A 13355-nucleotide genomic window follows, 5' to 3' on the forward strand; every position below is an offset into this window, starting at 1 on the left:
TAGATAAAAGCATAGTATTGTGGATGTGCGATCCAGTTTCACTCTTAGATTTTACACACATTTATAGTCTCCTCCCGCTCTAGTGTTAGTACTTATTCAAAAAGATGGTTGGAAAAAGAGACATTGGCTTGTGTAAATGCATGCCATCGTCTACCTGCAGTGGTGACCAGGCCAGCTTAACCCTCCCCCTTTTCCTGTTTAGGTAAATCCTACATCCTAAAGGCTCCTTTTCATGGGCCAATTTTGCAGGTGATTGTTGGGAAGGAAGCGCTCCTTCCTGACAATCGCCTGCTAGTCAGTGAAGGAGACTGCTGCTATTACATGCAGCGATCTCCTCCACAGTATGGGGTGGAGCGATCGTTCATGCCGTTGCTTGTCCCCATACAGAATCGATGATTTAGGCTCCATTCACACGTCCGCAAAATGTGTCCGCATCCTTTCCGCAATGGTGCGGACTCATTCATTCTCTATGGGGACGGAATGTGCTGTCCGCATCCACATTTGCGGATCTGCACTTTCGCATCCGTGCTTCCGTTTCCGCAAAAAAATAGAACATGTCCTATTCTTGTCTGCAATTGCGGACAAGAACAGGCATATTCTATTATGTCGGCAATGTGCGGTCCGCAAAATGCGGAACGCACATTGCCGCTTTCCGTGTTTTGCGGATCCGTGACTCTGTGTATCCGCAAAACACATTGCGGACGTGTGAATGGAGCCTTAGGTGACTGCACCAATGATCCTATTACCTGATGAACGAGCGTCTCTCTCTTTTCATCAGGTGACCGGCTGCACCTTTACACCGGCAGATCCTCACGAATAAGCCTTCCTACAGTTTGTAGTGTAGTGAGGCCTCGCTTCCCCCCCTAGAGACTGGACCTTAGCAAAGTATGTAGGGACACATCCCATCGACTAATTGGGTGTTACCATCCCCTTACCAATCTGTACTTTTCCACAAGGTATAATAGAGGAGGAGCACAACACGTTCTTAAAGGGTAACTGTCATATTTTTTTTTTTTTTATGTAATTGGATTGGTCTAACTAAGTTTACCTTAGTTCCCTAGTTAATACTTTTGTATAGGTATTGAATTACCTAGTAATTGTAGCATGTTCTTTCATCCCCCAGACATTTCAGTGGTGCTGCTAAAACGGCATTGCTAGGTCTTAGCCTCAGGGTAAGGGCATCGGTGGCCATCTTGAGGAGATAGTCAGTCAGAAAGAAGTCTTGTGTGGAGCGGTTGCTATGAAGGAATCTTAAGTGGTATGTAAACACAATAATTAGTGATTATGGATTATCACCACAGCAGCAGCAACATATATGAAAATTGAATTTTGAGTGAAAATATGACAGTTATGCTTTAAACGATTCACCATCATTGCTACTTTTTGGAATAAAAGCATTTACTACAACCTACATTCTAGGAGGTAACAGGTTTTTACCCCACAGTCAGTCATATGTCAGATTTTCTGGAGCATTTCATAGTTTATGGTATAATCGGTCCTGGAAACCGTAGCGTGCTCTTTCACAGCTATAGCAGTGCTGCAGTTGGCATGATGGACCCTCTGAAATGTCTTTGGAACAGTGAACATGGGAAAGTCCTGTTAGAGGAATGTAGAACATCTGCTTAATTCTTCCCACTGACCACATGATGTTAACCCTGTGTGGCTGCATGGTCATATAACCGTATTTTTTCCATTTATGTTCTGACTAGGGGTGCACCAAAATATCGGCCGAAAATGTACCTAATCCATTTCGGCCGATATTGTTACATATCGGCCGAAAATATGGGGTGTGGGATTTGTCACCCACCATCTGCGGGCGGGCGCCGGGCGGGCGGTTTACTGCATCTTTATTTTACCTTACAATCGTGACGCTCCAGTAAGAACTCTGCAGGCAGAGCGGAGGGCGGCGTAACGTCACTTACTCACGTGACGCGCCTGCTCCGCCTCCTTCATTCATAAAGTGGGCGGAGCAGGTGCGTCACGTGAGTAAGTGACGTTACGCCGCCCTCCGCTCTGCCTGCAGAGTTGTTACTGGAGCGTCACGATTGTAAGGTAAAATAAAGATGCAGTGAGTGATGCTGTGAGCAGCAGGGCCGGGGCTGTTATGGGTAGGGGGATCGGTCTATGGCACTGCTATGGGGAGGGGGGATCTGTGCACTGTTATGGGGAAAGGGATCTGTGCACTGTTATGGGGAAAGGGATCTGTGCACTGTTATGGGGAAAGGGATCTGTGCACGGTTATGGGGAAAGGGATCTGTGCACGGTTATGGGGAAAGGGATCTGTGCACGGTTATGGGTGAAAGGGATCTGTGCACGGTTATGGGTGAAAGGGATCTGTGCACGGTTATGGGTGAAAGGGATCTGTGCACGGTTATGGGTGAAAGGGATCTGTGCACTGTTATGGGGAAAGGGATCTGTGCACTGTTATGGGGAAAGGGATCTGTGCACTGTTATGGGGAAAGGGATCTGTGCACTGTTATGCCCATAACAGTGCACATATCCCCCCCCCCTCCATAACAGCGCCACCCACAGATCCCCCTCTCCATAACAGCGCCACCCACAGATCCCCCTCTCCATAACAGCGCCACCCACAGATCCCCCTCTCCATAACAGAGCCACCCACAGATCCCCCTCTCCATAACAGAGCCACCCACAGATCCCCCTCTCCATAACAGAGCCACCCACAGATCCCCCTCTCCATAACAGAGCCACCCACAGATCCCCCTCTCCATAACAGAGCCACCCACAGATCCCCCTCTCCATAACAGCGCCACCCACAGATCCCCCTCTCCATAACAGAGCCACCCACAGATCCCCCTCTCCATAACAGCGCCACCCACAGATCCCCCTCTCCATAACAGCGCCACCCACAGATCCCCCTCTCCATAACAGAGCCACCCACAGATCCCCCTCTCCATAACAGAGCCACCCACAGATCCCCCTCTCCATAACAGAGCCACCCACAGATCCCCCTCTCCATAACAGCGCCACCCACAGATCCCCCTCTCCATAACAGCGCCACCCACAGATCCCCCTCTCCATAACAGAGCCACCCACAGATCCCCCTCTCCATAACAGCGCCACCCACAGATCCCCCTCTCCATAACAGAGCCACCCACAGATCCCCCTCTCCATAACAGAGCCATCATTAAAAAAAAAAAAGTATTTTAAAAGTATTTGGGCAAAAAGGCAGTTTCGGTCAAGGGCATCCTGAATTTTCGGTCTCGGACCAGAATTTTCATTTCGGTGCACCCCTAGTTCTGACATGCTGTAGTGCAGTTATAGAACAGGGTTGCATTATTTACATTGTACTTAGTTACATTGTATTTTTCATCCTATAAGACGCAGTTAGGTTTTACAGGCAGAATTTAGAGAAATATTTTTTTTAAATTGGCCCTCAAATCAGATCCAATGTTAATCGGACTTCACCTCAGACTTCAGCTCAGACCCCACCCCTTAATGTTATTTAACCTTCAGCTAAGGGTACTTTCACACTTGCGTTGTTTGATTCCGGCAGGCAGTTCCTTTGCCTGTACTGCCTGCCTGATCAGGCAAACTGATCACTCTGAAAAATGCCTGACCAGTCGGAAAAATGCATTGCAATACCGGATCCGTTTTTCCGGTGTGATCTGGCATTTATTTTTTTCACATTTTTAAAGGTCATGAGCATTTTCTTCCAACAAGGTACATCACAAAGTTTCTTATCTCTTTATCCTCTTTACTCATGTACAGTAATACAATCTATTAATACGAGGATAAGGCAGTTGTAAGAAGAGGAGTACACCATGTTTTACTGTGTAACAGCCCCCGTTTGTCACAATTTTTCCTTTAATATTGTGACAGCTTGAGAGTAGGCGCTATTGTAGGTGCCAGTTGGCTTCCACAAACATGATCAGTTACGTCTACGCCCTTAAATTTATATATTGGAAATGACTTCTGAAATTCTAGTCTGATTGCCGGCAGATATGTTCTAGTTGGCATGACAGATTTTGCTGATAAATGACATTTCCTACCAAAACTTGTTTTTCTCCTTAATTCTCTGAAGGATGAGCGTTGTTATTTGTAACATAGATATTACATGCAGTGGTCTTTTTAGAACTGAGGTTTTCTCATTAAATAGGGGTAGAGAAAAACATGTGCATCAAAACCGTTTCATTGCTGTGGAAAGAGTAAGTACATAACTGTGACGGGTCCTCCATGGGTACCATCACCCATACTATGGAGTGCGGACACATAATTGTTGCTGCCTACAGACTAGATGCGCTAGATGTCTATGGGTGGCATTGTACCTCCTAAGCAGACCTGTGTGTAGTCTGCATGGATCTGCTTAGAGGCTGTAGACACGTTTCACGTTGGTGGTCACTTATTGTGGTACTGCATCCTTTCCTCTGAGATTCTCCCTGTCTCATAAGCAGTGCCTTTCATGCAAGCTTTAGGAAGCTGCCAAGTACTGAGTTGGTTACCCCTCACGATATTGCAGGGTAGGACAACTCCCAACATCCAAGCAGCCAGGACATTTAGTAATTTGCTGCTGGTGCTTAAAATGTTAGATCCCAGGGAGCACTGATATTTTGTACTTCTCAATGAATGCCCCTTAGGGCTTGTGGTGGTTTAGTTTTTAGTGTACGCTGCTGGTATTGGTTGTCTGCATCCAATGCTTTTGTTAAATATGCACGCTGTTACTAAAAATGCCATCTGGTCTAGTTCCTTTGGCCGTTTTCCAGTAAAATATCACATACTGGAGAATTGAAACCAAATTTCCCATTTCTTGTATTGTCTGTAAACTGAAACCACTGCCAGCACTCTGTTTGCTTTTATAGATTTATTTTATGTGACTCTTTTTATTTGATATTATATTGCTTGGTTCTGTCTATAAAGTATTTAGTAATATTGAACTTTAAAGAGGACCGGTCACCTCTCCTGACTTGTCTGGTTTAGTATAGCATGTATACTTATGTCTCGATGTTGTTCCATTAGTCTGTTATTCCTACTTTATAAATGGTCACCAGTCTGCAATAAAGGTCCAGCTGGGTGTTAGCAGTTGAGGCTGTGTCTATGCACAGTCTGACTCTATCCAATCAGTGCTTCCGGTGTCAGACTGTCCTACCCCAGCTGGTAACACCTCGTTGGACCTTTATTGCAGACTGCTGACAATTTATTCCTAAACATCTTATAGGAATAATAGACAAATGGCACAACATAGTTATATGAAAAGATTCTTCAAAATGTTATTGCATGGAGAATGAAAGTATTGCTGAAAACAGATGGGTCAGGAGAAGGGGACAGGTCCTCCTCAGTGATGGGAAATTTCATTCCTGTAAGTAATGCAAGCCACGAAAACACGAGAGGAGAGACATGAACAGTCCACTTCAGGAGACAGATAAACTACTATCGGATCAAATACTACCCTCTAAGTGGGCAAGGCGCAAGAACTCTACTGCCAGAGGCAGAATTCCTCCATCCCCGTCAGTCCTGAAGCATTTGTCCAGCAGCTTTACTAGTTATTTCTCTTGTCCTGGTAGAATGTTTTATACAAGGGATCTCATACTTTTACCTCTAGAATTTTAAGATATGGAGAAGGGACTCCTGGTGGTATTTGAGTGGAGGAAGATACCCAATCGATACTTTTAGCCCGATATCGATATTGATACGATACCGGGATTTGTCTTTTATCGATACTCGGCTGTGCTACTGTACAGCCCAGTATCGGAGAATATGGATCGCGCTGCTCTCAGCAGCACAGGGAAGAAGGAAGCAGTCTGTCCCTCCCCGGGTGCTGCTGCTGCAGGCTCCGATGAGAGCGCAGAGGGGCGGACGAGGGGAAGGGCTGTGGCCACTGCGCCACCAATGATAACTAACGTTTAATACTGTACATTACAAATGAAGGCGATGGCAGAAACACATTGCCGGCACCCTGCCTCTGAGGGGTTAATTGCCGCGGATCGCATCCCCCTGTCAGAGGTCGGGTGCCGGCAATGTGTTTCTGCCGCCGGCTGTATTTGTATATTAAACGTTAATTATCATTGGTGGTGCAGTGCACCCTCTGCCCAGTATTAAAAACATTGGCGTAGTGCACCCCCCCCCCCCCTTCCTTCCCAGTATTAAAATCACTGGTGGCATTGGCAACAGAGTCCTCTCATTGGTGGTGCAGTGGCAGCCTCTGATCGGAGCCCCAGCAGTGTAATCCTGGGGCTCAGATCGGTTACCATGGCAGCCAGGATGCTACTGAAGCCTTGGTTGCCATGGTAAGCTCCCTGCTGCTGTGTGTACTATGCACAGGGCTGCAGGGAGAGTGTGAGGTCCTATTCACCATAATAGAGCTCTATCAGGGTGAATAGACAAGGGATTAAAAATAAACTTAAAAAAAAAAAGTAAAAAAACCACACCTAAATAAGTGTAAATCACCCCCTTTCCCAATTTTGCATATAAAATATAAACCATTAATAAATTTACATATCACCACGTCCGAAAATTCCAAACTATTTAAAATATTAAATATCTCCTATGCAGTGAATGCCGTAAAAGAAAAACTGCACGATTCACCATTAATTTTTCTAGTCTTCTTGTCCCCCCAAAAAAATAGGATAGGACTGTTCGATTATGGTCTGGAAGTTCCATAAAATGCAGAATGCACAGAGATTATTATTTTTTTTTGCTTGGTATCGAGTATCGCAATACTTTTTTATGGTATCCAAACCGAATCAAAATTTTAGTATCGAAATAACCCTATCTTCCTCCACCTCTTCCCTCACTTTATTAGCAAAGCCCCGGGTGTTGCCCCCTACAACCTAAAAAATGCAATTGAGCCAATAGGAATGTGACGTGTTTTAGCAGAGCTCCTCATAGTATAGATCTGGAAGCAAATGGGATACTCCAGGCGGGACAACCACAGCAGAGGAATTCCTCTGTCCAGATACATGGCGTCCCCTCTGTAGCCTTTTAGCTTTTATACCAAATATTGCATCCCAGCTATATCCAAGATTTAATTCTGTTTAATATAATCCTACCATATCACTCTCATTGCCAGATTCTAGGATGTAACCTGTTCCGAAAGTAATCACTGAAAGTACATTGCTTTAATGTGTAGGTTTTCTTTTTCTTTTTTTTCTTTTGTGACTAGGATACATTTACATAGGTTAATAAACGTCCTAAGAGAGGCTACAGAAAACTCCTGGCGATTATCACTTGTGTAATACATTTTGTCAGCCTAAGGCTTCGTTCACATTACCGTTCAGCCTTTCCGTTCTCCTGCTCCGTTTAGGATAAGGCACATAACTGACGCCAAACTGAGTCAAATGGGGTCCGTTATGTTTCCGCTCAGAAGATGATGCATGCACAACTTTTGTCTCCGCTTCAAAATCATCTTCTGAGCGGAAACATAACGGACCCCATTATAGTCTATGGGGTCCTAAGGGCTCCGTTTGACTCAGTTTGGCGTCAGTTATGTGCCCTTTCCGTCCTTTCTGTTCTCCTGCTCCTAAACGGAGCAGGAGAACGGAAAGGCTGAACGGTGATGTGAATGAAGCCTAAGGCCACCTGCACATGTTGTGGATTGTGCGTTTTTCCACGAGGATTCCCAGCGTATTACTGTACCAGCAGAGTGTATGATTTCTTCCCGTGCGGAAATTGGCCTGCATTGCGGTTTTCAAGCGTCAGTTAGGTTTGCGGTTTTAGCTGTGAATTTTTACCTTTTCAATGGAAGGGTGAGAGCTGCAGCAAAACCATATCAAATCCGCTGTTTAGACATTGCAGGTTTTTTTGGTGCGAATATTCTGCAGAAACGTGCATAAATCCGCATGGAAATTTGTGCGGAGCTTGTGTGTGTTCACCCGCACTCTTATGCAGATGACCTAATACATGGATAGCTATGATCCACCAGGTCAATAAACATGCTTTGTTTGAAGCTCTCTGGAAGGTAGTCAAAAGTTGGGGACCTCCCACCAAGATGTCCTCCTAAGACCAGTCTGTAGACCGCCGTTTCTTGTGATCCTTGTAGCTTTGTAGCTCTGCGAATGTTATTTTCTGTAATTTATTTCCGTGCTGTTTTCTTCTTCAGGGCTTCCTGTCATTTATGTGTGCTCCACTCATTGGTGCTTTATCAGATGTTTATGGGAGAAAGTCTTTCCTGCTCATAACCGTCTTCTTTACCTGTGCACCTATCCCTTTAATGAGGATAAGCCCATGGTAAGTGACCCGGAGATGTTCTCTGTTTATATAGTGCCAGTTCATCAGTGGTATAACATACTGTAGCAGTGTAATTGCATTAGTACATGAATTGTGTGTGCGCTCCTTAGCTCTGTAATATCTAGGTATATATATATTTTGGAGCAGGATTTCTGAGTAAGGCTTCATTCACAAAGTCAGTGTTCGGTCAGTGATTTGGAGCCAAAACCAGGTGCGGCTCTAAACACAGAACAGGAGCAGATCTTTCCCTTAGGGATCATGCACACGACTGTGTGCTGGTCGGGATCATGCAGATCGCGGCCCCTTTCACTTGAATGGGATCCGCATTCGGTGGCCCGCACCGCAAGAAAGTAGTGCATGCACTACTTTTTTGTGGTGAGGAACAGAAACCCCACAGAAGCACTCCGTAGTGCTTCCGTGCCTCCGTTCCGCACCGACCTTCCGGATTGATGGAGTGATGCAGTGCCAGAACGGCCGGGGCCCGTATTTTGCAGGCCGCAATACGTGCCCGACCGGCACTCGGTCGTGTGCATGAGCCCTTATACCTTATGTCTGTGGAGGCTCCAATCCTGGTTCTGGCTCACAATCACTGATGGAAATCACTGACCAAAAAGTGTGAATAAGACTTGGGCTACATGCACACGGCCGTATGTGTTTTGCGGTCAGCAAATTGCGGATCCGCCGAAAAAAATTAAAAAATTTTTTGTGGATCCATTGTAACAATGCCTATAACGTACAATTTTTTTGGCGGGGCTACGGAACGGACATACTGATGCGGACATTGAAATGAATGAGTCCGCATCCTATCCGCAAAAAAGAAGGAACGGACACTGAAACAAACACCGCTTGTGTGCATGTAGCCTTAAGTAGTAAATGCAGACAGGACTCCTGAGACACGGAGAGTCCTGATTGCCACGCCCACATAGGATGATTGACAACTCTCTGTATCAGTGTGCAGAAGACTGTCAGTTGCCATGCAACCAGGAAGTCCTGTCAAGATTTTCAGTTTTTTACTCAGAAATCCTGCCCCAAATGATATAAATCTATACATGTATATGGAATGAATGGCGCTTTAGTAGTAGTAATAATACATGCAGTATGTATCACAGGGCTCAGTGTCTCAGGTCTGCATGTATCAGCGGACAGTTTCCATTCACATATAGCTGTCCATTTCTGTCCCCTACAGGTGGTATTTTGCAATGATTTCAGTGTCTGGAGCGTTTTCAGTCACGTTCTCTGTGATTTTTGCCTATGTTGCGGACATAACACAAGAACATGAAAGAAGTACAGCTTATGGATTGGTGAGTGTCAGAATGTGCGTTCTAGTAAAATAAAACGTGACTCGATTCTTATCTGATTTATCTTGATATCAGAGCATCTTTTAGGATGTTAAGATCTTTGTGTCATGAGGTAGAAGCTTTCAGAACCTCGTTCACATTAGGCAGTTACTAATGGTGATGTCAATGGAAGAAAATGTATATAGAAAACCCAGAAAATCCCAATACTTCAACATTGTATATGAGATTTCCTGACAATAAGGATTTGTAAATGACAGGTGACTGCTGAGCCTCTGTGGTCACCTGCCTTCAGTTTCACAAATTTTTAATGTACAGTATGTGACAAAATAGGAACATAAACTCCATAAGCAAATATAGATTTTGTTCAGATCAATAAAACACTAAACACCAATTTATTTGATGGCATCCAAAAGTAATCTGCCATTTCATTTGTTTTAATGTGCGAGGATAGTGATTCTAAGTATTTTTGTAATGTACTTTATTTAGGAATCATTAAGATTTTAAATCTGTCTTCAGTAATACGCTAACTGAGCGTGGCTAGGGTACTTTCACAATTGCGGCAGAGGATCCGGCAATCCGGACACAATCTGGCATTTGTCAGACAGATCCGGATGCCGATCCGTCTGACAAATGCCTTGCAATACCAGATCCATCTCTACGGTGTCATCCGGAAAAATGCGCAGACCGAAAAGCCGGATGTAAATTAATGCCGGATCCGGTGTTCCGACAAGTGTTCAGTATTTTTGGCCGGAGATGAAACTGCAACATGCTGCGGTATTTTCTCCGGCCAAAAAACATAAAAGCGACTGAACTGATGCATTCTGAACGGACAGTGCTCCAGACTAAAAAAAAAATACCTTGGAGCCATTGGCTACTGAACTGAAAAATTTTGTCGCCAAATTTAAATACATATAATTATAATTAAAAAAGACTTGGAGGAGAAGATGACAGTAGTGAGCCAGCTCTACATACAGCATACTTTCTGCCAGAACTAGGAAACCTATAGGAGTCTACATCAACACATACCTCTTCCATCCATTGACATCTGTCATGTAGACGTTCTCTTTCCTCCTCTTCTCCTTTGTTTGACCCAGACCTCCATGACAGATTCTTTCTTTCAGCCGCATCTAGGCTCTGCAGAGTTTGTTAAAAACATGTTAGATTTCTTAATTTTTCTATAAGCCTCCCCACATTTTCAACACAACTTCCCCACCCTGGTTTCCCAACAATGTCATCCTGCTGTCCCTCCCAGCCCTTTGCCCACTGTGCTCCCCAATGCCCCTGCTGAAAAAATAATGACCCCAGTAGACAGTGTCCCTATGGTGCCTCCAGCAATTATAATGGCCCCTAGAGTGCCCTTCCCCAGGAATCATAATGTCTGCTAAAATGTCCTCAGTAATTATAATAATAATTAATCCCTATATTGTGCTCCTAGTAGTAATGCCTGTATAGTGCCCCCTATTATGTCCCTATAATATCTCCTATTTTACCCTAGGTAAAAATGCCACTATAGTGCCCCTAGTAGTAATGCCCATTTATAAAAAATTCTGCTACAGTGCCCCAGGATTAAAATGCACCCCCCCATTGCATCCAGTAATGCCCCCTATAGGGCCTCAGTGTTAAAAGTCCCCAGTGCCACCAGTAATGTCCTTTATACTGTCCCCTATATTAAGAATTCCTTTAGTGCCCCAATTATGCTGCCAGTTATGTCTCAATGAGTGCACCCCAGTATTAATGTCCTCCACAGCGTCCCTCCTGTAGTAATGTCCCCCACAGCGTCCCTCCTGTAGTAATGTCCCCCACAGCGTCCCTCCTGTAGTAATGTCCCCCACAGCGTCCCTCCTGTAGTAATGTCCCCCACAGCGTCCCTCCTGTAGTAATGTCCCCCACAGCGTCCCTCCTGTAGTAATGTCCCCCACAGCGTCCCTCCTGTAGTAATGTCCCCCACAGCGTCCCTCCTGTAGTAATGTCCCCCACAGCGTCCCTCCTGTAGTAATGTCCCCCACAGCGTCCCTCCTGTAGTAATGTCCCCCACAGCGTCCCTCCTGTAGTAATGTCCCCCACAGCGTCCCTCCTGTAGTAATGTCCCCCACAGCGTCCCTCCTGTAGTAATGTCCCCCACAGCGTCCCTCCTGTAGTAATGTCCCCCACAGCGTCCCTCCTGTAGTAATGTCCCCCACAGCGTCCCTCCTGTAGTAATGTCCCCCACAGCGTCCCTCCTGTAGTAATGTCCCCCACAGCGTCCCTCCTGTAGTAATGTCCCCCACAGCGTCCCTCCTGTAGTAATGTCCCCCACAGCGTCCCTCCTGTAGTAATGTCCCCCACAGCGTCCCTCCTGTAGTAATGTCCCCCACAGCGTCCCTCCTGTAGTAATGTCCCCCACAGCGTCCCTCCTGTAGTAATGTCCCCCACAGCGTCCCTCCTGTAGTAATGTCCCCCACAGCGTCCCTCCTGTAGTAATGTCCCCCACAGCGTCCCTCCTGTAGTAATGTCCCCCACAGCGTCCCTCCTGTAGTAATGTCCCCCACAGCGTCCCTCCTGTAGTAATGTCCCCCACAGCGTCCCTCCTGTAGTAATGTCCCCCACAGCGTCCCTCCTGTAGTAATGTCCCCCACAGCGTCCCTCCTGTAGTAATGTCCCCCACAGCGTCCCTCCTGTAGTAATGTCCCCCACAGCGTCCCTCCTGTAGTAATGTCCCCCACAGCGTCCCTCCTGTAGTAATGTCCCCCACAGCGTCCCTCCTGTAGTAATGTCCCCCACAGCGTCCCTCCTGTAGTAATGTCCCCCACAGCGTCCCTCCTGTAGTAATGTCCCCCACAGCGTCCCTCCTGTAGTAATGTCCCCCACAGCGTCCCTCCTGTAGTAATGTCCCCCACAGCGTCCCTCCTGTAGTAATGTCCCCCACAGCGTCCCTCCTGTAGTAATGTCCCCCACAGCGTCCCTCCTGTAGTAATGTCCCCCACAGCGTCCCTCCTGTAGTAATGTCCCCCACAGCGTCCCTCCTGTAGTAATGTCCCCCACAGCGTCCCTCCAGCGTTATCCTTCCTGTTTAGTAAAGGCCCCCAAGTTGGCAGTGAAAAAACAACTACTAAGGCTCCATTCAGACGTCCGCAAAATGGGTCCGCATCCTTTCCGCAATTTGCGGACCCATTCACTTTCAATGGGGCTGGAACAGATGCAAATCCACATTTCCTGCATCCGCATCCGTTTTTTCGGGATCCGCAATTTCGTTCCTGGAAAAAATAGAACATGTCCTATTCTTGTCCGCAATTGCGGACCAGAAAAGGCATTTTCTATTATAGTGTCTGTGATGTGCGGATCCGCAATTTGCAGATGCGCAAAACACTTACGGACGTGTGAATGGACCCTAATACTCACCTGTATCCCACGTTCGCCGGTGTTCACGATGCAGTCCACAACCCCTTCTGGTCTATGGCCACATCACTTCACTGTGTCCCGGCGCAGGCAGGTGTGATTATGTCATCACGCATGCGCCGGTCGTGATGACGTTATCACGCATGCCTGCGCGGGTATTTACTTCCTCATAGGCTTCAGGCCTTCTAAGCCTGAAGCCTATGAGGGTGATCGGCAGCAGGGCAGAGAACTATCATCTCCTGTGCCCCGCCGCATTATTGAACTGCAGAGCTGCAGCGTCGGGTCTAGTCGCCTATGGCGACAAGATTAAAAAGTCTTGTCGCCATTTGTAAATTCTAAGTCGCATTGGCGACCATTTTGGTCGCCATCTGGAGCCCTGACGGATTGCTCTCCATTCAGAATGCATTAGGATAAAACTGATCAGTTTTTTCCCGGTATTGAGCTCCTAGGATGGAACTCAATACCGGAAAACAAAAATGCTAGTGTTAAAGTACGTTA

The 13355-nt window shown here is 46.3% G+C and overlaps 1 protein-coding gene across 1 annotated transcript in view; it reads left to right on the forward strand.

Moving 5' to 3' along the window:
* Nucleotides 1-13355, forward strand: part of LOC120989083 (hippocampus abundant transcript 1 protein-like) — a 72870-nt gene that overhangs the window by 41973 nt on the left and 17542 nt on the right. Inside the window, exons 4-5 of the mRNA XM_040416964.1 lie at nucleotides 8057-8184; nucleotides 9371-9485. Coding sequence (XP_040272898.1) covers nucleotides 8057-8184; nucleotides 9371-9485 — 243 coding nt within the window. The remainder of the gene's footprint in view (nucleotides 1-8056; nucleotides 8185-9370; nucleotides 9486-13355) is intronic.

The sequence above is a fragment of the Bufo bufo genome, chromosome 2 (assembly GCF_905171765.1).
Source record: "Bufo bufo chromosome 2, aBufBuf1.1, whole genome shotgun sequence".
Taxonomy (NCBI): Eukaryota; Metazoa; Chordata; class Amphibia; order Anura; family Bufonidae; genus Bufo; species Bufo bufo.